The sequence below is a fragment of the Oryctolagus cuniculus genome, chromosome 2, assembly GCF_964237555.1.
Source record: "Oryctolagus cuniculus chromosome 2, mOryCun1.1, whole genome shotgun sequence".
Taxonomy (NCBI): Eukaryota; Metazoa; Chordata; class Mammalia; order Lagomorpha; family Leporidae; genus Oryctolagus; species Oryctolagus cuniculus.
This window is the reverse complement of record NC_091433.1, coordinates 1,870,807-1,894,889: the sequence shown is the minus strand read 5'-3', so window position 1 is coordinate 1,894,889 and position 24,083 is coordinate 1,870,807. Positions and strand designations below refer to the sequence as shown.

The 24,083-nt window shown below is 58.6% G+C and overlaps 1 protein-coding gene across 5 annotated transcripts in view; it reads right to left on the bottom strand.

The window, feature by feature from the left end:
• HTT (huntingtin) overlaps positions 1-24,083 on the bottom strand; it is a 166,441-nt gene that overhangs the window by 1,141 nt on the left and 141,217 nt on the right. For 2 of the 5 annotated variants that reach the window (XM_070067983.1, XM_070067984.1), the window contains exons 48-66: positions 23,197-23,410; positions 22,494-22,639; positions 21,921-22,098; positions 20,900-20,995; positions 19,946-20,133; positions 18,284-18,410; positions 15,716-15,816; positions 13,563-13,717; positions 12,978-13,171; positions 11,173-11,255; positions 9,320-9,450; positions 9,083-9,212; positions 7,021-7,176; positions 4,449-4,639; positions 2,805-2,919; positions 2,482-2,695; positions 2,070-2,175; positions 726-888; positions 429-589 (exon numbers count right to left, since the gene is read on the bottom strand). In XM_070067983.1, the coding sequence (XP_069924084.1) occupies positions 429-589; positions 726-888; positions 2,070-2,175; positions 2,482-2,695; positions 2,805-2,919; positions 4,449-4,639; positions 7,021-7,176; positions 9,083-9,212; positions 9,320-9,450; positions 11,173-11,255; positions 12,978-13,171; positions 13,563-13,717; positions 15,716-15,816; positions 18,284-18,410; positions 19,946-20,133; positions 20,900-20,995; positions 21,921-22,098; positions 22,494-22,639; positions 23,197-23,410 (2,849 nt within the window). Of the gene's footprint in view, positions 1-428; positions 590-725; positions 889-2,069; positions 2,176-2,481; positions 2,696-2,804; positions 2,920-4,448; positions 4,640-7,020; positions 7,177-9,082; positions 9,213-9,319; positions 9,451-11,172; positions 11,256-12,977; positions 13,172-13,562; positions 13,718-15,715; positions 15,817-18,283; positions 18,411-19,945; positions 20,134-20,899; positions 20,996-21,920; positions 22,099-22,493; positions 22,640-23,196; positions 23,411-24,083 lie in introns of those variants that run through there. The other 3 variants (XM_051836726.2, XR_011386170.1, XR_011386171.1) reach the window with 3 other exon arrangements.

Below are 24,083 nucleotides of genomic sequence, written 5' to 3'. Positions count from 1 at the left end.
TTGTGTCTGTCTCGGGGAAAGGCTGCCAAAAAGGGAACTCCTGGCACCAGCGTTCTGGGGGTGGGGACGGATCTTTCCTAAGCAGCCCCCTAGAGGGTGATCGAGGCACAATGACAAAGCTAATGAGAAGCAGCACTGGGAACCCAGCTGCACGGGCACAGGAGGGGAGGGGGCCCAGCGGAGACAGGGGAGGCCTGGCTGCAGAGCCAGGCGGTCCTGCTGGGCAAGCGGAGGGCACCCTGCTTTCTGTGGCCCTGCCAACGCCTTCCTCCTCGGGACAGAGGGGAACAGCACCTTGAAGCTGCGGGTTTTGCAAGTGTCAGGCTTCAAAAAGTTTAAGACAAAACACAGAAGTTGACAGAAGAAAAAGCGAAATCTGGCAGCAGGCAGAGGCCCCACCGAGAGCCCCAGCACCCAAGGAAGGATACGTTGCTGAGACCCAGGGGCTGGTGGACGCACTGACGAAAAAGCAGGAGAGGCTCCACATGGCCATGGCGACCGGGGTCCTCTGCGTGAAGTTGGACAGGGAGAGCATGACCCAGTCCCGGACCATGGACGACTGCCCGGCACTGTGCAGAGTCTGGAAGACCTGGGCAGGGGCGAGAAGCAGCGTGCAGCGCAGGGCTGGGGAGGCGTCAGTTCCTCCACCCCGCTGCTCTCTGCAGGGAGGCATCTTGCCAATGTCCTGGGACCCCGCCTCCAGCTCCCACCCACGTCTACCTCACCTTGTACACGACGGTGGCCATGAACTGCGGGTATGGCTGCTGATTGGACAGAAACTCTCCAATGACTTTGTTCATGACATCCTGGGGTGGGAAGAAGTCATCTAAAAACTGAGGCAGGATCCTTGCCACCACTCTGGCTTCACAGGGAAACCCCTTCCTGATCCTGGAAGGAGGGGACACTAGTCAGAGCCTCACTCGGCTGGCCAAGCGCACGCTGCAGAAGCGGAAACACCACACGCAGCCCTCTGCAGTCCACCCCTCCGGTGACGCGCACAAGCCTGTCCTCCTCAGGTTTTTCCCACACACTTCCCAACACGACGCAGTCCAGTGCCTGAGCTCAGCCGCCAGCCGGGAAGCCGGGCCTGCCTGCTCTTGCTGACTGCCTCTGCAGACCCCGGAGCTGCATCCTTTCTGGCAGTCCTGCCTAGCCGTGCTTGCGTGACTGCCGTGGACAACATGGAAACGGCTCCCACACACACGTGCCTGGCTCCATCTGCCCACAGACACCCAGGAGAGGATGCGCTGGACTGCGAGGGAGCCCCTGTCAAGCACCCAGTCATCTCCCCGGATCGGGGGGTCACTCTGAGTGCCTGCATCACGCTCACTTGGTCACGGTGCTCCACGGGGTGGCTGCACACACACGGACGGCCACAGTGACCGCAGGCTCGCTGGAACCTCAGGCTCAGCACAGAAGCAGACCGGCATGTGCTTGGCCACACAGAGAACCTCTTCGGGCCCCAGAAGGGACTCATGCAGAGCCCTTCTGTGCGCATGCCCGAGACCAGCCTGAGAACAGTCTGTCTTCGGCAAACCAACTGCTCACTGCAGGCCACAAAACTGCCACGTCACTGGGCCCGGAGAGACTCGGGGCAGGACACGGGCTGCTCTAGGGAAAGCCTGACGAGCCCCCGGCGCTCTCAGGACTGGCAGGTGTGCGGATTCTGAGCACACAAGTGGGAAGGCTGGGAGGCCTGGCAGCAACTCCTGAGGGTACTTTCGCTCCAGCCTCTGCACTGCCTGACGCTGCCCTCAGGGGCTGCATGTCCCTCCTGCAGTGCACGGTGAGCACACAAAAGGCAGCAAGGGTGAGCAGGCGTCTGCAGTAGGGCCCGCCTCCAGGCCCCGACCTGCCACAGGCCGATCCCACGGGCCTGGCCCTCGACCTCCCCAGGGCCACCGTGGAGTCACTCAGTGCTGGGGTCCCAGGATGGCCTGCTGGCGGGACAGCCCCTGGTCGGAGGGTGAAGAGACATGAGGAGGAAGGTAAGCAGATGCGCATGCGTATGCTCCTCTGGCCAAAGCCCAAGGCAGTTCACGGCCACAGCGGCGGGCTTCGCTGCTCACCTGTCGAAGAGAACGGATACCCGCTCCATCGCGACAATCACTGACTCGCTGTCTGGGGCTGCGGGGTTAGCGTCCGAGGTTCTGCCCGGGCTGATTTTCTCCTTCCCTGAAACACAAGTATTCAATACACAGCTGCACGATTTATAAAGCCCAACAGGCTCCACAGACGGTGCCTTGCATACGAAGTTCAACAGACCCCTAGAGATGATCCGAAAGAGGTGACCTAAGTAAGCCCTTAGCCGGCCCAGGACCTGGCCAAGGCTCAGCTGCATGGGAGGCAGTGGCCGGAGGTGTGGCTCTGCTGCCTATGCACAGTGGCTGACCTCAGGGCAGCACCCGGGTCAGGCCGCACCCGGGTCAGGGCAGCACCCGGGTCAGGGCAGCACGGGCGCAGGCGTCCGCCTCTCCTCACCTGTGTACATGCAGGTAAGCATCAGGCCCAAGGCCGCCATAGCCCGATGCGGGCTGTGCACATTCACTCTGTCCACACTCAGCTTGACCAGGGACTCTGCATCCAGCCGGGAGAGCTGCTCGGACAGCAGGAGGCGCTCCAGGCCTCGGAGGGCACAGTGGTAAATGATGGAGGGTGTGGCCTCCTCACTCCCAGAGAGCATCACTCCACACATCTGGACGAGAGAAAGCCTTCTGTCAGAGTGGCAGGGCGGCCGCAGGGGAACCACAGCTGACCCCACTGTCCACGAGGACAGGGACAGAGATGGGCCCGGGGCCACTCGCCTGTATGATTGACGCTGAGAACTCCGGCCCCACGTCCAGAGGATAGTTCTCCATCAGGTAGAAGGCAGTGGCGCACATCACCAGCACGTGCTGCTGGCTGTGAATGTTCACGCAGCTGCAACGGGGCACAGATGGCCTGTCACACACAGCTGCCCCACCCTCGCGGGCCGGCTCCTCCGTGGCCTGGACCCGTTCAACCTGGCCTGGTAGGGGGTACATAGGCAAGGCCACACGGCACTCGAGCACTCTGCACCCTGCACGGCTGGCCCTGGCTTCTGCACTTGGCCTCACTCCACATGGCCTGCCTGCCTCACGCTGCAAAGCCCTCAGCCTGGCTCGCCTCATCCCAGCACTGGCCACTTCACCTCTGCCCATCAGAGAGGCCTGGAGGGTGCCCTCTGCTCTCCTGTGTGGTACCTTGAACCCCGACTTGGGGAGTCTCCTCTTGGCACCTGTCTGCTCCGCAACAGCCTAGCCTGCCTGTCACTGGACAAACGGCCACCGTGAACAAAGACCTAGCCTGCCTGTCACTGGACAAACGGCCACTGTGAACAAAGACCTAGCCTGTCTGTCACTGGACAAACGGCCACTGTGTACAAAGACCTAGCCTGTCTGTCACTGGACAAACGACCACCATGAACAAAGACCTAGCCTGCCTATCACTGGACGAACGGCCACCGTGAACAAAGAGTCTAGCTCACCACCTCTGCCACACGTGCAGACAGCATACCCACCTCCACTGCTTACGCACGGCTGCCACAATGTAGGCCGCATGCTGGCTCTGAGGCCAGCGCTGTCCAGTCTCTACCTGGACACTCCCTGTATCCCTCCAAGTCTGCTGAGTGACAGCACCAAGGAACGGCCATGCACCAGATGACCAGTGGCTCTGCCTTGGCCTGATGCCAGCTCAGGGGCTGCACCAAAAACGTGTCCTCCAACACATGGGGCAGAGACAGGCCCACCCCCACGTCTCAGCAGGACTCCACCATAGACCCATCTCTGGGCACACGGGGATGGTGGCCAGCTCTCTGCCTACCCTGCTTGCTCAGGGCTCACCATCCAGTAGGAAGGGCCTTGCTACAGCGCCACGCCGTCTCTGCCTGGGTTGGAGCCATGGGTTCCTGGTACCACCTCCCTGCTGCAGCCCACCCTGAACCACACCTGAGGGGCCTCCTCTGCCTGCAGAAATTCAACTCTTCCCATGACGGTGAGTTTGAAGACAGCTAAGCTGTGCTGCCGGCTCTGCTGGGTGCCACGTGCTCGTCTGCTTCCTAAGGGCTCCGTAACCAGCCATGCCTTCTCAGGGCCGTCGGGGCAGCAGGCGGCAAGGTGGGATCACAGCAATGCGTTCCCCACCACGGCGTGCGGGAGGGGTGCTACAGAGAGCAGGCTGAGCCTTGGCCGTGCTTGCCGACAGAGTGGGCAGCGGCACGTGGGAGCGGGCTGAGCACCACGGGGGAGGAAAGCAGAGATAGTGCCACCTCCTCGGGGGCACTCGCGAGAGCTTCCATCGGGCAAGCATCTGCACCCACATCTCCCGGGCCTCACTGTTGCCAGGAGCAGGGCGCCTGCCTGGGTTCCCACTGCTACCTGCCGCCCTGTGGCCAGCTCTTTCTCCCTCCCACCCGTCAGGTGCCCACTTACTGGGCTACGCCCTTGAGGTTGGAGAGGAGATAGTCGCTGATGACGGGGATGAGCTGCTTCGCCGTGTCATCCAAGAGGTCGCACTCCAGCACGTAGAGGGCGCCGTGCAGGGCTCCGATCCTGCTGGGCAGGTGGCCGCTCCTGAGCGTGGTCTCCAGCAGGCGGCTGACGGGCTCGGCCACAGCCTTGTCCTGCAAACAAGCACAGGCAAGGTTGCCCAGGATGGAGCAGGAGCAGCTGGCCCAGTGGCCGGCTGCCCTGTAGCTAAGAGGCTGCCCTCATGTCCAGAGAAGTCCAGCATGCAGAAGAGCCCTGAGAGCTGGCCTGTGACAAGGTTAGCCCCTCGCTGCCTGAGAGGCCTGTGCACCAGGTTAGCCCCTCGCTGTCTGAGAGAGGCCTGTGCACCAGGTTAGCCCCTCGCTGTCTGAGAAGCCTGCACACAAGGTTAGCCCCTGGCTGTCTGAGAGAGGCCTGCGCACCAGGTTAGCCCTTCGCTGGCTCTGGGAGGGTGCCCACTGCCCACACGGGCCTCGGCTGCCTGTGCAGACAAGGGGGCTCATGCTGCACCTGCTGTCCTGGGAGTCTGAGGTTTAGAACGAGCCCGGCCGAGCGTGCCCACACGACCAGCCCCCCATGAAGACCCCGCACACGGAGTCCCTGCCGGGCTCCCCTGGCTGACTGCATGTCCTGTGTGTTGTCAGAACGTCTCGCTGGGGGACTGAGCATGAGCTGGGAGAGTCCACTGGGAGAGGATTCTGGGAGCTCGGCCGGTCTCCTTGGAACTTTGGCCCTGTGCCTTTTCTCTTTGCTGACTCTGCTCTGAACCCCTTCCTATAATGAATTTAAGCTGTGATCCCTTCTAACAAAAATATGGAGTCATCTTGGGGACTCTCGACAGCACTCGATGCTGCCTTGGTCCATTTCGCTCAGTCCTGTGAGTCCTAGTACAACGGGTCCTGTACACACCGAGACCCACGCGGCACTGTGCTCTGTAACAGTCGCAGGCAGTGGTGGGCGTGCTGCAACACCAGGTTCTCCACACCGTTTCCACGCAGAGTGGCTGCTGCTGGCTGACACCTTGTCTTGACGAGAGGCCGTGGCCATCCAGCTTTCTGTGGGAATTCTGCGTCCCAAGCCTCAGGCAGAAGGAGACGCTCCCTGCTTCACCCCTGGGCTGGGCCTGCCCGACTCCTCAGCCCCACTGCTGAAAACACGGCCCGCTGCCACCACGCGGGTGTCCCTGCCGGGGCTGAGGACGGCACGCTGCAGACCCTCACAGAAGATGGCCATCTTCCAGGGAAAAGCTGTGTGCACAGAACTCAGAAGCAGGGTCCAGGCGCCTTTCTGCCTCAGGATCTCTCTAGAAAATTGTTATTTCTTATTTCATTTATTTGATTTACATTTGCCTGGGGGCTCTGGGTCTAGCACAAAACACAGTGACAATGAAAAGTTAAGCCAGCCACTGGAACTCCCCACAGAGAAAAAAGGCCCCTTCCAGGGAGCTGCTTTGCCATCATTCAGGCAGCACCCAGAGGCACTGACTTTGAAGAACATGTTCACACCAGGAGACCCACACCCATTGTCTCTGCTCCCTGCGTGGCTCTGAGTCACTGGCACGGCAGCAGGCTGAAGGCCACCCACGACACCCTACCTGCTCCAGCACCCAGGCTCTGCCGGGACAGACCCCAGGAGGGAGCAGTGGGCAACAGGGCGAGCCCCCATCCTGTGCGACCTGGCACAAGTCAGCTAACCTCCGACCTCTGCTTTCTCAGGCTGCCTTTCAGATGTAGACGAGGCCAGGGGTGCGGGCATAGCAGGAGCGGCAATGTTCCTGCTGTCACACAGAGGAAAACGCGTGGAACACGGGGTAGCCAGGTACCCTCAAGCCCCCACCAGAGGCCTAAATGCTGACACACACAGTACTGAAGTGGCCACAGAACACGAGTGCCTTACAGTGTTGTAAGGACTGACGGCACTCATGGTTAGTGGTGCGTATAGCTGACGTGTGTGGCTGGCAGCCTTCCCATGGTGACACAGGCACAGGATCTGGTGCCGTAAGCACCGATGAGCTCAAGGCAGAGTAAGGAGGAACCGGAAGACACCATCTGACCCTTGCTAGGGCCCGAATGCTTGTGCCCCACCTCCCGCCCCCAACTCGCAGGCTGAAAACCAACTCCCAGTGTGACAGCACTCCGCGGGTGGGCTCATGCCACCCCAGGGACACGGCAAGCAGCGCCCCTCACTGTGCACAGAACCTGCTCGTGTCGTGCTCACGGGCTGGCTGTGAGCCATCCAGGCCAAGAGGCTTTGCCCCAGCAGCTCAACACCCAGTTGGCCCTGGCGCCAACAACACGTCACAGTGCCCAGACCTGGGAGCAGGAATGCAGGCCGCTGTGGCAAACGCAAGCGGCACAGAGGGACTGGGCGTGCACTGGGCCACCGGCAGACCGTGGAGAGGCCGTCGTGCGGCTGCAGGGACCATCTCTGTGAGGAGTGTGGAACGGCAGCAGCAGAACTGGATGCTCTGAGCTGAAGACTAGCCGGGGAACCGGCAGCAGGGCGTGCCACTCACCATGCCGAGGACAGCAGCTGCCTTGCAGGTGGCAGGCACCAGGTACTGGATGAGAATCTCGTCTTCCGAAGGGTGCACCCTCCGCAGCTCGGTCAGCGTCGCATACATCATCTCAAACTGGTTGCGTTCAGTGAACAGGTCTGAGACCACAAGAAGCTGGAGGGGGAGTGTCGGGGAGGAAGGGAAGACTACGCAATCAGAAAGGCAGGCGGTGCGGCCCGACGCGCCAGCGACGACAGGCTACCTTCGAACGCTCACAGGTGAGGTGCGGGAATGCACAGGAACCCCAACCGAGAACCTAAAAACCTAACACGGGGGCCGGCGCCGTGGCTCACTTGGTTAATCTTCTGTCTGCAGCACGGGCATCCCATATGGGCACTGGGTTCTAGTCCTGGCTGCTCCTCTTCTAGTCAGCGCTCTGCTGTGGCCCGGGAGGGCAGTGGAGGATGGCCCAAGTGCTTGGGCCCTGCACCGGCATGGATGACCAGGAAGAAGCACCTGGCTCCTGGTTTTGGATGGCACAGCGCCAGCCATAGTGGCCATTTGTGGGGTGAACCAGCGGAAGGAAGACCTTTCTCTCTGTCTCTCTCTCACTATCTAACTCTACCTGTCAAGTAAGTTAAAAAAAAAAAAAAGTGGAGTTCTGGGACTTCAACCCAGACACTCTAAAAACAAAACCTAAACACAGAACATGAAGAAAACCCCGTCACTGGCACCCACGCCTGCCCCAGAGGGCAGCCCTGGCACAGCCAGCGCCCACATGGGAACAGTGAAAGGGCTACTTCTGTGATGGCTCCCAAGGATAGGACCTCACCACCACACAGGAGGAGTCAGGCGGACAACTACTTGTTGAGAAGTAAGTGTGGTTTTTTTCAGGTGAGCTTCCAACACCCTCTTTCTCTATTTTTTTTTTTTAAAGATTTATTTATTATTTGGAAGTCAGAGTTAACATACAGAAGAGACAGAGAGAGGGAGAAAAAGATCTTCCATCCGCTGGTTCATTCCCCAGATGGCCACAATGACTGGGGCTGGGCCAGGCCAAAGCCAGGAGCCAGAGGCTTCTTGCAGGTCTCCCACGTGGGTGGCAGGAGTCCAAGTATTAGGGCCATGTTCCATTGCTTTCCCCAGGCCATCAGCAGGGAGCTGGATCAGAACTGGAGCAGCTGGGACATGAACCAGCATCATAGGGACGCCAGCAGCTTATCTGCTATGCCACAATGCTGGCCCCTTCTCTAAGGTTCTACTCCTAACATTACACCTAAAATCAGAACTCAATCATGGGCACCCTATTCTGCAGGAGTGGGTGGGGGCGGGGGCTGAGGCTCTGAAGTGGCCCGGGAAGCCTGGTATAGCTGAGACCCTCCAGGTGACTGCCAAGGACCAAACTATGCCCACAGCAATGCTGACCAGTTGCCTCTCCCCGACCTCAATTTCCCCAGTGTATGACCGAAGTCTGCAGTGCTTACGTGGTATTATAAACTGAGCCAAGAGCAGACATGTGAATTTAGCTGTTTTCTAACAAGCTACACATTTTGCTTTTTAAATTTTTAAAAAATATAAAAAAGCTATTCTAATTTTTAAAACCTATTTGTAACAAATTACTTTTGACTGGTCGGGTGTGTCTCCAGAGCGCCTCAGGTTCTGCTCCATCGCTGACACTGAGACACCAAGGCCGCAGCTAGCGCCCTCGGAGCGCCTGAGTGGCTGAGGCGTCTTGGCCCCAAGACTGCCACCTGCAGCGCCTGCCCTACGAGGCGGCGCCTCTTGGCAGTGGGGACCGGGCACGCGGGACCCCGTCACATGCCCCAGAGGTGAACAGACAAGGACCGTGGGTAACAACGAGCGCTCCCAGAACACCCTTACTGTGTGTCTCCCTCTGCTATGGGGCTGGAAACGTAAAAAACCGTCCTTTGCCAATCTGAGAAATACTGATTTCTTCTCCTGCACCCGTGAATCCACAGGGGCCCTTCTCAGTTCTGCATGGCTGTACAGCACGTATGGTGCATGCATGGACAGCCCGTGTGTGTGTTACGTGAGAGGAGATGGTGGCAGGCCAACTCACGGATCGAACCACTTCACTGATGAGGATGACCGGCGTCTTTCTGGCTGAACTGGATGGCAGGATCCAGCGACTGTACAACTCGAGCAGGAACTGTGAACAGGAGTGGATGTCGACGCCAGCCCGGTGCTTCCTGCAGAGGGTGCAAGACAGCCAGAAAGCGCCACGTCAACAAGCCCCGCAGACACATCCAGTGACCAGTAAGGCATTTCAAACCGCTTAGAAAAGGCCAGTGGAGACCTGGAGTTGACAGGAGACGTGGGTGGAGGTGACGGTGCGGGGACATCGGCCTCCTCTTCCTCCTCCTCGTCCCACTCCTCCTCTCTCAGGGGCGTGATGCTGTTCCCCAGCCACATGGAGTGGATGGACACCTGCCACGGGAATGGACACTGGCTCAGTGCCTGGCCCTGCACTGAGTGCCCCACTGCGGGCGCCTTCCCACACAGGAGCTATCAGACCCCGGACACTGGCTCAGTGCCTGGCCCTGCACTGAGTGCCCCACTGCGGGCGCCTTCCCACACAGGAGCTATCAGACCCACGTCTCAGGCAGACGAGTCCAAGGGCTGCAGTGCTGCCGGGAACCAGGATCAGGGACGGGGTGGGGGTGGGGGGGTCAGCGCCTCCAGGCAGGAACACTCAGATGAGGTCCTGGCCAAGCATGGAGCCAACACGCGGGGTTTCTGCCCCAATCTGGTCCTCCCTCACGGGCAGCCACTCGCGGTAAACCCCATCTCCCTGTGTTACTTCCTTTAAAAAGCCCCCTAGAATGCAAAAGGGGAGGTGATGGTTTTGGAGGTGGTGGGGGGCAGGGGCGAGGGACGCAGCAGGAGGGGGCACGGAGGCCAGCAGAGGCGCCCGGCTGCAGGAAGCACCACACTCCGGACGACATGTCAGCAGACTGCCTGCTGCCCCGGCACGGTGCCCGGGGGCAACAGGGACGCTGCCCCTGCATTCCAGAGGCACCAACGGCCACTGCTCCCTGATCCCAGCACCACACCCGGCATGGCCCCTGCTGGCCCCTGTAATCCCCAAGCCCAACACCCAACCCAACCCCTTCCCGAAAGCAAGTGGCAGCTCAGTCGAGTGGCATTTGGGGGCTGACAGGTAGCCAGACAGGGTGGGGTGCGGCCGCATTCCAGCCGGGTGTGTCCCCACCACTTTCGGCCTGGAGACAGCCGGGTGCGGACACAAACGCTGAGGGAAATGGGCAGTCAGGTGAGCACAGCAGGACCGCGGAGCTGATGTCCTGCGATTGGAAGGTGGCTGTAGGCACTCAGTGGGTGCAGCCTCTCCCTCCTTCAGAAGCACTCCCAGGAAAAGTGTCTCACAACACAACAGCCACTGTCGCTCGTCCCAGGGGGACTTCTCTGCAAAACTCAGAGTCTGTCTGTGGCTTCCTGTCCCAGCAGCCACCAGGCCCCAGCCATGCAGAGCATAACCTCCTACGGGATCCAATGCTCACTAGGAGCTTAGAGGAGGAAACCCTTAGAACTACCAAGTGTTTCCAAGTACTTTTCTGATCAGTTTCTCCTGAAACAAGGGCTAACAAGAGAGCCACCTTGTACAATCTGTTTCTAAATAAAGCAGCAACACAGAGAGGAAGTTACAGCAGTGAGTGGCAAGAAAGGTGCAGGTGGCCAGGGTAGCCTTCGGGCACCAGCGGTGCACACACACTGCTGTGTGCTTGGCTACCCATACCTTTCTGATGAGGGGTCATAAGCAGTTCAGTGGAACTGTCCAGAAGCTATGGAGCTGCCCGTCTGCCCTGAGGGCCAGGCTGCTGTGCTGTCTGTGCTGGCGGCTCCGGGGACATTGGCCAGAGCTGAGACCCTGCAAGTGTCCACTCTACTTACTGTGCCGGCCTCGTCCAGCCTGCTCCACCTCCTGGCTGCTACCTAGCCTAACTCCCATCATCTCACTGGCGTCTCCCACACATCTGTGTCACTACCTGAGAAGTATCCTAAAGCATTTCTGAAATAAAGAAGATAACGAAAGTAAAACACCCCTTCATTTAAAACCACATGAAACCTCTCCCCGATGTGCTCAGTGGCCCGGGCCTGAGGTCAGACACAGACCGGGGGCTGCCGGCTCACCTGGCCAAGCTTGTAGCTCGTGTTCCCCAGCTCGCGCTCGGGGTTGGTCTGCAGCAGCAGTTTGTCGTGGCTAATGAGGGCACCTGCGAAGGACAGCCTTGTGAGCCCTGCTCTGTGTGCCCTGGTGCGGGCCGCTCCTGCCTTGCAGGCCGCACCCCGGCAGGATGGCCCGGGCTGAGCAGTGAGCAGAGCCCCCTGGGTCTCAGGGGTGTTCTTTGTCACTCTGAAACCCATTAAGCCCTAAGGACCAGTGGAGGAACTGGACTATCACTTTTTCTCTGTACCAAACAAGACTGCGGCATTCATCACTCAGTCCTCAGTTTCCAACCCTGGGACCTGAACCAGAATAGGCTGAGCTACAAAAGCCTAACGGGGAGGCAGCTGCATACAGGTGACAGTCTAAGCAGGCAGGCTCTCGCGTGGGGCCAGACGACCACCTCAGCGAACAGGACCCGTGGAGCCCTGCCTGGGGGCCCAGGCCGGCTGGCGCCAGCAGGAGCAGCTGTAAGATGCCTCTCCACTTCCATCGCTAGGCCACCACTCCCCCAGCTGAATGGCCCAGCGAATCCTCTGCCAGATGGAGCGGCGACCCACCCTGTCCAAGACGATGCCCCTGCTCCCCGAGCGCTCCCACATCTGCTTGTCCCACTCTCCTGCCATCATGATGGTCACGCCATTTTGCAATGATCCTACTGGCTCATGAACCTGATGGGTGGATCCAGGGCCACCCAAGATCACAGGGCTGAGTTGAAGGCAATGCCCCGGTAAATGAGGGCACAAAACACGCTGTACTACATAGGCCGGCGCCGCGGCTCACTAGGCTAATCCTCCACCTGCGGCGCTGGCACCCCTGGTTCTAGTCCTGGTTGGGGCGCTGGATTCTGTCCAGGTTGCTCCTCTTCCAGTCCAGCTCTCTGCTGCAGCCCAAGTCCTTGGGCCCTGCACCTGCATGGGAGACCAGGAGGAAGCACCTGGCTCCTGGCTTCGGATCGGTGCGGCGTGCAGGCCGCAGCACGCCAGCTGTAGCAGCCATTTGAGGGGTGAACCAACGGAAGGAAGACCTTTCTCTCTGTCTCTCTGTCTCTCACTGTCTTAACTCTGCCTGTAAAAACAAAAACAAAAACAAAAACAAAAACAAAAACAAAACATGCTGTACTGGGCCTCTTCCAAGAAAGCCTTCGAGGGGCTTCAGTGTACAGCCCCTAACAGCTCCTGGCAGTGCCAAAATACTGCTTGTCAAAAGAACAAAAATAGCGGTGCTACACAAAAACCTCTCCCAAATGCCCACAAAAGGCCACTCACCCAGAGCAACGAGGCTGGTGCCCCTCACAAGATAGGAGCGCAACTCAAAGGGCAGCATGCCCGCTCAGCACAGCACACAGGGCCCAGCAGGAGAGGTGAGGGGAGCGGGCCGCTCAGACGCGGTGGCCCAGCCTGTGGGGCTGTCAGATGCACGCACTCTAGGACACAGGTTCTGGGGACTTCCTACGAGAGGCTGGGGATCCAGAGGACTCAGGTGCACTCTGACTATCTAATGCGAGCAACTGCCAGTCACTCAGCCTCTGAGAACGCTCTGGCTTCCCATAACTCAACTGGCGAGAGACACTGCTTCTAGTTCACTCCCAGATTCTATTTCCAACCGTAAGCTTCTCCGAGCCCTGAATGACACTCCTATTTGTGAATGGTGGCAGCAGTTAGCACCACAGCCTCCAAATAAAGCCGCAATCAGGCTTCCTGTCCAATGGGTGTGGTGAGGCACGAGTCTCATTCACTTTCAGGCCAAGTACAACTTTCCCACCAGGCACCTGCAGTCGCTGGAGACAGGGAAGGGACGGGAGCCCACGCCTGGTGCCGGGTACCTGCAGTCGCTGGAGACAGGGAAGGGACGGGGTCCCACGCCTGGTACGAATGATGGGTGGCAATATTCTCTCTCTTGGAAACCATCGCTTGAATCTCCTGCTCTACAATTCCTCGGATCACACTCAACTTCCTCCCAAACCTAAAATTCAAAACAAAGGTAGAAAAAATTTTGCTTCCCTCAAAATCTTACAAATGAGAAACATGACAACTTCCCCCCTGTTTTGTCTAAGGGAACCTGGCAGAGCAGCAGACGTGGGCTCCTGGCAGGGGTGGATCAGCTCCGTGTCCTGCTCTGTTAGACTCTGCCACTCGACCCTCAATGACCCCTGCACGACTCCCGTCTAGTTTGCAGCTAGTCACTGCTCTACTGCCACTCTGGATCTGCCCCGTGTGCGGCAGGGCCCTGTGCACTGCTGTGAAGCACACCAAAGGGCCTGGGTGAAGCTGCCGGTCACCACGTGGGGGGCGGCCTCTCCCTGTCTCCAGCACCAGCCCTGGGCGCCCTGGAGACAAGGGGAACTTGGGCAAACCTGGTGTCGAGAGCTTTCAGGGGTTTGTTCCGGGGCTGCTGCTCCAGGCAGCTCACAGCGGGGTTGCCGGCCACAGGCACAGTCATCGCACTGAGAACCAGGGAGGTGATGGCCTGCACAGCCAGGACGTTGATCTGCGTCCTTTCCATGTCTTCCTGGAAGGACAGCCCACACATTAACAAGACAGCGAGCCCCCACAAACCAACCCTACCCCCTACCCCCAACCCAGCAAGCGGAACCTATAGACCACACACAGCTTCAGAGGACGGAAGAGCGAGGGAGCCGCCCAGGCCTACGTTCACCCAGCAGAGGGCAGCACCTCTCACACCTGTGCTTTCAAACAAATCAGCTGGGCAAATGTCTCCTTTTCAAAGCAGGGTCTCTGATGGGCATGGGCATGGGACTCCACCTATAAACACCTTTACCTTGTTTTTTTTTTTTTTTTTAAAGATTCATTTATTTATTTGAAAGGCAGAGTTACAGAGAGGTAGAGGCAAAGACAGAGAGAGAAAGGTCTTCCACCCACTGGTTCCCCCAAATGGCTGCAATGGCCGGAGCTGGGCTGATCCGAAGCCAGGAGCCAGGAGCCAGGAGCCAGGAGCCAGGAGCCAGGAGCCAGGAGCTTCTTCCAGGTCTCCCACGTGGGTACAGGGCCCAAGCACTTGGGCCATCTTCTACTGCTTTCCCAGGCCATAGCAGAGAGCTGGATCGGAAGTGGAGCAGCCGGGATTCTAACAGCTTTAACTGTTATGCCACAGTGCCGGCCCCATAAACTATTTTTTAAAAAAGTGTGCTAGGGCTGGCGCTGTATCGGAGCAGGTTAAGCTGCCTCTTGCAGCACCTGCATCCCATATGGGCGCCAGTTCAATTCCCGGCTACTCCAATTCTGATCCAGCTCCCTGCTAACGCGCCTGGGAAAGCAGATGGCCTGTTCACCCAACGTGGCAGATCCAGAAGAAGCTCCTGGCTCCTGGCTTCGGACAGGCCCAGATCTGGCCGTTGTGGCCACTTGGGGAGGCAGCCAGAGGATGGAAGTCCTCTCTCTCTCTTCTCTGTAAGTCTGCCTTTCAAATAAAAATTAGATAGGGCTGCCGGGTTCTAGTCCCAGTTGTTCCTCTTCCAGTCCAGCTCTCTGCTGCGGCCTGGGAAGGCAGTGGAGGATGGCCCAAGAGCTTTGGCCCCTGCACCTGCATGGGAGACCAGGAAGAGCACCTGGCTCCTGGCTTCGGACTGGCGCAGCACCAGCCATAGCGGCCATTTGGGGAATGAACCAGCGGAAGGAAGACCTTTCTGTCTCTCTCTCTCTCACTCTACCTGTCCTCACTGTCTATAACTCTACCTGTCCAATAAAAAAAATAAAATAAAAAAACAAATAAAAATTAGATAAATCTCTTTCTTTTAACGTGTGCTTAAATTTGCTGACTTCACAGGCCCTGCATGCAACGACCTGTCGACGCCCACAGATGGACTAAAAGATACGGTTGCTGCTTTGGGGCAGACGCCTGCCTCGCCCCTTCTCCCTCACAGCCCAGGGCTCTCGGTGCACAAGCTCTGCTTCTCCAGAGCGTGACTCAATTTGGCATGACATCAGCATGGCATCAGCATGACATTAGCATGACACACACCAGCAGCCCCAGAAGCTGAAGAGTCTCTGCCAAACAATTAAACAAAACCAGGCACTCTACACGGCCTTTCTAAGGTGCCTTTTCATACCAAGTCAACCCATACTTCTCTGGATGTGGACAAGCAAACAGCACTCAAAGGTGTCTTTGAGAAAGGGCAGGGCAGGCGCAGAGCCCAGCAGCTGTCCCCTGTGTGCTAGGTTCCATGCCTGGCTCCCGCTCCAGACCCTGGGAGGCAGCAGTGGTGGCTCCGGAACCGGGTTCTGACCCTCAAACACATAAACGAAGGGGCACAGTCTTGCTGGCGCTCAGCATGGTGGACATGGGGTGAATGCGCGTTGGCCACTGGCAACCTCACTGCTGCACCTTGAGATCTGTCCCCGCCAAAGACACCACCTGGCCGCTACCAGGAAAACTGGGCAAGACGGACAGCATTAGCTTGCTGCCCTCCTTCTGCTGGCCACCAAAGACCTACCAGTGGCCATAAGTGTCCACTGGCCAGTCAGCAGGTCTGAGTCGTGGGGACCTTACCTCTGGTGGGCTTTCCTCCTGCTCCAACGCAAGGGGCTGGGTCACCAGGACACCAAGGAGGGTGGCCCACGTTTCTTCAAACTGGGTGCGACTGGTCCATCCTGGGAATGCGAGCGCTACATGAGCTGGAGCTCCGCCCACCTTCCAGGCTTGTCGCTGTGCCCACAGTGACACTCACACAGCAGCTCCCGCCATCAGCAGCAGGCGTCCAGGAGGCAGGGGACACTTCCTCCATCTCACCAGTGAGGAGACCAAAGCACACGGGAGCTGACAAGCAGGCGGCCCGGCAGACTCCAGCCTGGGCAGCGTGGCTGGGAGGCGTCTGCTGTATGCACAGGGCAGCCGTGGCGGGAGTGAGGTGAAGGGGCACACAAGGCTGCACCTGAGCAAGCCGAGACGCTTCTGCCACGCTCACCAGACGGGTCAGCCCTCCTGGGGCGGGCGTTCTGCCTGGCAGGAAGGCTGCCAGCTGGGCCACCTGCATCGCCCATCAGGGCACCTGTGCTCTGGCTGCGTGCTGATGGGGACCCTGGGGGCAGCGCTGGGGTCTCGGCACACACGTGGGAGACCCAGACCGAGTCCCTAACTCTGCATTCAGCCCCTTTTCCCCTCCCCACAAGCATTTGGGCAGCAAACTAGCAGATAGAAGCTCTGTCTCTGTACCTCAAATAAAAATTAATTAACTTTTAAAAATTCCTTCCTGAAATCCAACAGTAAACTGGGCTGAAGAGTGCACAGCTCCGTGAACCAAAGGCCTCAGAACCACGGACTTGACGTGGGGGAACTGCGTGGAATGAAGTTCTGTCAGTAAAGCCATTAAACATCACCAGGCCAAGACAACAGCTTCCCTGGCCCTGTATAGAAGAACGTGATCTGGAGGCACAACTCCGAGGCCACCGAGCCTCGGCGTCAGGGAGCAGGAGTGGCTGGGCTTACTGCTCCTGTGACCCACACGGAGGAGGCCCTGACCCTCACACTGAGGCCACAGGGGCAGAGGGCGGGAAAGCGGAAGCATCAAACCCTAGGAGCTCCTCGGTGAAGTGGATCCAGACAGCGTGGCAGGTTTAGATACAGACAAATATAAACCGAGGGGCATAGATGACGACTTACACAAGGAAAGAAAAAAAATGGACGCGACCAACAGCAAAACATCAGGGAGATTCTAGAATTATCTGGGGCCATGCAGGTCTGACCAACAGTTCAAGAACAAAGACAGCTAGGCTGGTGCCGCGGCTCACTAGGCTAATCCTCTGCCTTGCGGCGCCAGCACACCGGGTTCTAGTCCCAGTCAGGGCGCCGGATTCTGTCCCGGTTGCCCCTCTTCCAGGCCAGCTCTCTGCTGTGGCCAGGGAGTGCAGTGGAGGATGGCCCAAGTACTTGGGCCCTGCACCCCATGGGAGACCAGGATAAGTACCTGGCTCCTGCCTTCGGATCAGTGCGGTGCGCCGGCCGCAGCACACAGGCTGTGGCGGCCATTGGAGGGTGAACCAACGGCAAAAAAGGAAGACCTTTCTCTCTGTCTCTCTCTCACTGTCCACTCTGCCTGTCAAAAAAAAAAAAAAAAAAAAAAAAAAGACAGCTAAGTAAAAGGAGTTGGCATCAGGCAAGGAGCAAGACCAGGAGGCCCCTGGCTGCCACGCTACAGGGAGAGAGCAGACAGGCTCTGTGAGGTGGGGCTGGTGTGCATTCCCGCTTGATTTCATTTTGGACGGGGCGATGAATAGTCTGGTTACTAAAGGAGAAGCAGAGGCAATAAGGGACCTGCTGACAGAACCTTCAGAAATCAAAGTCAACACAGAATCTGCAGCAGCCTGCGGGATGGTGTAGTCAGACTCCTCGCTGAATTTCCCAGGAGGCATCACGGTAGGGCAGAACCTGGGATTAAAATCACACGCACTTCTCACTGCAATGAGGAACTGCATACATGCAGGCACATTCACGGAGGTCTGCAGTATGATCATGCCCCAATCTTACGGGACTCCTACGAAGAGGCCCCAACCACGGCACTCCAGGTGGCAGACACTTGATGTGTGATGAAGTTGCAGGGAGAGCGCCGGGGTGCCTGTGTGCTGGTGTGGTAGGGGTGCCTGTGTGCTGGTGTGGTAGGGGTGCCTGTGTGCTGGTGTGGTAGGGGTGCCTGTGTGCTGGTGTGGCAGGGGTGCCTGTGTGCTGGTGTGGTAGGGACGCTGCAGGGGTGCCTGTGTGCTGGTGTGGTAGGGGTGCCTGTGCGCTGGTGTGGCAGGGACTCTGCAGGGGTGCCTGTGTGCTGGTGTGGTAGGGAGCTGCAGGGGTGCCTGTGTGCTGGTGTGGCAGGGACGCTGCAGGGGTGCCTGTGTGCTGGTGTGGTAGGGGTGCCTGTGCGCTGGTGTGGCAGGGACTCTGCAGGGGTGCCTGTGTGCTGGTGTGGTAGGGAGCTGCAGGGGTGCCTGTGTGCTGGTGTGGCAGGGACGCTGCAGGGGTGCCTGTGTGCTGGTGTGGTAGGGAGCTGCAGGGGTGCCTGTGTGCTGGTGTGGTAGGGGTGCCTGTGTGCTGGTGTGGCAGGGACGCTGCAGGGAGTCCACACATTACCTAGTGTGTTGATGCGGTAGATGAACTCCTTAAAGACTTCCTTCTCCTGCAGGAACTCCACAGGGATCTCGGGGAACACAGTTCCAAAATCCCCTCCTGGTTTGGGTGACCAGCCGAGCCTCCACACCTGGGAAGACGACAAGGAAGTGACGGCCCTCCCAGACTGACCCACACAGCTGTCCCGTGAAGACACCGAATGGTCAGACTTCCTCACTGCTCCCAGACGTCCCACGCGCCCGCATACCCCCGCCCCGGAAATGACTCTTGACCCCCTCAGCTGAGGGTCTCTCCTCACCACTGGCACCCTCCCGTCTGCCTGACCCCCAGCTCCCAAGACCAGGCCACCGCCTGCCCACACCGCCAGCTCCTGCAGTCGGGCTCCGCAGCAGCGCTCACTCCTGTAACCAACAGGGACGAAGAAGGGCGCCTGTTACCTGACGCTCAGCCTCACACAGTCTGAGGGTCATCAGGATGAAAAAGACGCCCCTGACGGAGGGCCCGACACGGCCGCCGGGCTCCCGCGCCACAGCAGGGAGGTCCCCAGATCTCCCCACGTGCATGTGAAGGCTCTGTCGCCCGACCCAGCTGCTCCCTCACAAGGGCAGCTCGGCGCTGTCCCGTGGGAAACCCCGCACGCCTGTGCTGCCACGCCCTCGAGCACGGTCCAATGCTGCACCCGACGCCGAACCTGCCCCATCTCCCTACCCCTCTTCCAGGGAGCAGCTGTCCTCTGACCCCACGGCCCCGCCGGGCAACTGACCTTCCCCTCAGGATGAGCCCTCCAAGGGAGGAGCCCTCCAAGCCCTTCCCCTGTGGAAGACCCTCCTCGTCTCTCAGCTCAAACAGGTCCCATTCCCACATCCCAGTCCCCGAGGCAGACAACCACGTTCCTTGGGACCTGGCTGTGTGTGGGCTCGCACCGCCTGACGGAAGCCCTGCTGCGGGCCAGCCTCTCCTGCCCACTTGACACGGGCTGTGCTGCCAGTGAGCGGCACGCCCTGTGGTCTTCTCCCAGCAGGCTGTGGGGGAAATGCAGGCCCCCGGGAGAGGTCAGTGCAGTCACCGACAGGCCCCCCGCAGCCGAGCTCCTTCTGCCATGGGAGCCAAGGTCAGGGCCACCTGCACAGAGACTCCCACTAGCGACACAACTAACGCCTCTCTGCATCTTCCAAAACCCGAGCTTCTGCTAACCTCCACGAGAGCACACGTCACACACGTGCCCAGGACACCTGTCACACACGTGGCCCAGGACACCTGTCACACACGTCACGCCCAGGACACCTGTCACACACGTCACGCCCAGGACACCTGTCACACACGTGGCCCAGGACACCTGTCACACACGTGGCCCAGGACACCTGTCACACACGTCACGCCCAGGACACCTGTCACACACGTGGCCCAGGACACCTGTCACACACGTGGCCCAGGACACCTGTCACACACGTCACGCCCAGGACACCTGTCACACACGTGGCCCAGGACACCTGTCACACACGTCACGCCCAGGACACCTGTCACACACGTGGCCCAGGACACCTGTCACACACGTGGCCCAGGACAAGATGCTCTAGTCACCGTCAGCAGCGAGACCACTTCCTGCTCCGGAATGCCCGTGAGCAGCACTTTGTGTTGTCTTAGCGAAGGCACCAGCAGACTCACCAGGGGTGGCACCCGCGTGTAGCTGTTGACAAGGGGCAGGCGGGCCAGGCTGACCACGATGTTGCGAAGCAGGGCGGTGAGGAAGGCGGGCGTGCCACTGTTCCTCCTGTGGCCCAAGGCCAGCACCGACTGGAGGCACTCCACCATCTCGGCCACCATCTCACAGGCTGTGACGATGTAGCTGGGCTCTGTATAGACAAGCGTGGGAAGAGCTTTCGTCAGGGCACAGCATAAAGCACAGAGCACACCTGACCTTGGAATGGACCCTGCATGCTCGCCACTTCCACGGGCCTGCTGCACTGTCTCACACTGCGGATGAGGAGGGGCCAGGGGAGTGTGACCTCACACTGCGGATGAGGAGGGGCCAGGGGAGTGTGACCTCACACTGCGGATGAGGAGGGGCCAGGGGAGTGTGACCTCACACTGCGGATGAGGAGGGGCCAGGGGAGTGTGACCTCACACTGCGGATGAGGGGGCGGGGCCAGGGGAGCGTGACCTCACACTGAGCTGGAGTAGGGCAGGGGAATATGACCTCACACTGCGGATGAGGAGGGGCCAGGGGAGTGTGACCTCACACTGCGGATGAGGGGGCGGGGCCAGGGGAGTGTGACCTCACACTGCGGATGAGGGGGCGGGGCCAGGGGAGCGTGACCTCACACTGAGCTGGAGTAGGGCAGGGGAATATGACCTCACACTGCGGATGAGGAGGGGCCAGGGGAGTGTGACCTCACACTGCGGATGAGGGGGCGGGGCCAGGGGAGCGTGACCTCACACTGAGCTGGAGTAGGGCAGGGGCAGAGGCAAGAGCATGTGCTAAGCTCAGACTGAAGCCACTCACTGAGGACGAGCTGGGTCAGAGATAATTTGCGAGAGCCCACGCCTTGCACTTTCCACGTCCTCCGCGGGGACTTCAAGTCCACACTGACAGGAGTTTCTGAGGGTCCTGAGACTTACTCTGTGTGCTGCAGCCTCCCTCGTCCTCTCTGACGGCCTTCGGCGCACTCATCCTTCTGTCTGGACTGAGGAGCTGGTCTCCAGGCTGCACTGCAACTGCAACCACGCGGAACAAACACTCGAGCGCTGTGCCGTCAGCCACGCACACTGGTGTGGCCTCACGAATTCAGGAAGGGACTCTTGACAAACGACACCCAGACTGCCCACAACCGACTTCAGACGAACTGAACCGGGCAACAATACCACTCAGGTATCGATCGCTCAGTCACAGGTGGTAAGGGTCTGTCCGTGTACACGCCCACCGTCCACGGTTGGCCACTGAGAACCCTGACGGTTTTATCAGACAGTGCACTACTGCTAGAAGCATCCCTGTAACTGCCCCTCCAAGAAATCTGGTTTTTAAAAATTAATCCTTGGATCTTCAAGTTGACTACAAATGCACAGATGAAAACAATTTAAACAATGAAACATCAAAACGTAACTCTATAATGTTTAATTTAAAAATACAAAACTTCAAAACACCCTCTAACATGTAAACTATAATATCCAATTTTTAAAATATTTTGGCTAATGACCCTTGTTGAGGACACTGTTCCTTAGAAAGGATAAATTACTTTTATTTTACAATATATTAGTATTACAATGCAGTATAGAAACAGGCATTTCAACTCACAAAAAAAGTAATCTTTTGAATATAATCTTATTAATCTTAGGATCATTTAGGACTAAAAACACGAAACAGTCAACTAGGACCAGAGATCCAAGGGGCACAAAGCTTACAAGTGTTTCCTAGGAAAACGAACTCCAGAAGCAAACAGAACGGCCAGAGGCGCCAGTTCCAGCTCAGTCCCCGCACAGACGTCAAGCTCCTGGGGCGGCGGCGGCGGCGGGGCTCCTTCATGGCAAGGCCCACACTCCCTCCACTCACCCCAATTCCTGACTTGGTAACTCGCGAAACAGGCAGCACAAAATAAAAACATTTGTGAACGAGGTTCCTTGTGGGGTGAGGACGTGGACTTACCAGCTTCCAGGATGAACCGCACACAGTGGATGAGGGAACAGGCGTGGGTCACGAACTCAGCCGAGGAGACCACGCTCCAGAGGCCAGGCAGCTGCAGAGCCAGGCAGCAGCAGTCCAGCCCCGCCTGCAGGCCCAGACTCAGCGGGATCCGCACGTGGATGAGGTGCCACGCCAGGGCCTAGGGAGAGCATGACCTTAGAGGACACCTGTCACACACCCCTCCCAGGAATCCACATCGGGGAATGCCTGCCATGCCTCCCCAGGACGGCAGCAGTGGGCGTCATAGCTGTGGCGGGGCTGTGGACAGCATCCAGAGGCCAGCAGGACTAGAGAACCTTGTCTGCCCGGAGGACACCTAGGGCCTGGCCACCCAGGGCTGCCCTACGCTGCCAGAATGCCCAGCTGCCCTAGGGCCTGGCCACCCAGCTCCTCTATGCTGCCAGAATGCCCACCTTGCTCGCTGCCTCTGCGTCCTTGTGCACTGGGGGCTCATCTGGAGACCTGTCACGGGGCACACGGCCCCAGGCTCCCTCAGGGGAGCACAGGCTCTGGGGACACGGAGACGCTTCCTACCTCAAGTGTCATCACCACAAACTTCACCGTGTCCCCCTCCTTCTCAGGAGGAAGGTGCAGATGGGCAGGCAGCTTGGAGATCACCACGAGGTACTGCGCCAGGGCCCGAGCCAGCGTGATCAGGGACTGATGCAGACTGGCATCCCCTGAAAGAGAGCATCACCGAGGGTGAGCGACCACTGTGATATAGGCTCTCTGTCTCAGAGTGGCAAGCCGCTCAAGACACTGGTGCTCAGAAAGGCCCTTCTGCACTCCGAGGCCTGCCCCAGCTTCCCCAGAGCTCGGGGCCCCACCTGCACCCCGAGGCCTACCCCGGCTTCCCCAGAGCTCGGGGCCCCACCTGCACCCCGAGGCCTACCCCGGCTTCCCCAGAGCTCGGGGCCCCACCTGCACCCCGAGGCCTACCCCGGCTTCCCCAGAGCTCGGGGCCCCACCTGCACCCCGAGGCCTACCCCGGCTTCCCCAGAGCTCGGGGCCCCACCTGCACCCCGAGGCCTACCCCGGCTTCCCCAGAGCTCAGGGCCCTGCCTAGGCCACCAACCATGTCACGGAGGAGCTAGGACCCGCAGGGCTGTTTCTCAGTCATCTCTGTAAATGCTTTCAGAGTCAGATCAACAGCAATGATTGCACATTTGCCAGGCGTAACGTACTGCGCTGGCCCTGCAATGCTTTTACAACCAGCAGAGGTTCTGACTTTCATTACCAAACAGATCATTCAGCTTGCTCCAGTAGGCTGAGGGCTCTGCAGGCTGGAAGGGCTGGAAGACCTGATGCACAGCAGGAAGCTGCTGAACGATGCTGCTCACTCGGTCCAGGGTCACTGCCCGGGCTGCTTCAAAAAGGGGGCTCTTCTGGCCACCAGAAATCTCACGCAGGCCTAGGCTTAAGCATGGAGCTAACAGGCTCAGGTTGAATTCCTAAAATCAGAGCATGAAGGGTTAAACAAACAACAATTATAACCTTCCAATAAGGCAAGGGAAAACCATACAGGATGATGTGTATACCCAAAGACTACCTTTAAAAACATTCCGTTCTTGAATAGGAACAATTCCATGTAACATATGCTCAATTAACCACACAAGGGTACCTCAAAAAGGTCATAGAGGGGCCGGTGCTGTGGTCAGCAGCTCAGGCCGCCGCCTACAGCACCAGCATCTTGTATGGGAGCTGGTTCGAGTTCTGGCTGCTCTGCTTCTGATCCAGCTCCCTGTTAATGCACCTGGGAAAGCAGCAGAGGATGGCGCAAGTGCTTGGGTCCCTGCATCCAATTGGGAGACCTGGAGAAAGCTCCTGGCTCCTGGCTTCAGTCTGGCCCAGTCCGGGCCACTGTGGCCATCTGGGGAGTGCACCAGGGGATGGAAGACTTCTCTGCAGCTCCCCTTCTCCCTCTCTGTAACTCCACCTTTCAAATAAATAAATCATTAAAAAGTTAGTAGAAAAATGGAATTAAAAGGTAAGTCTAATTAGACACAAAAATTTTGAAATCCAAGCATAGTTTTTTCATGAGTTTTTGAAGACTTCCTCATATGAATGAATTTTCACACCAAAACAAAACTTTTTTATTTATATATATATTTTTTTAAATATTTA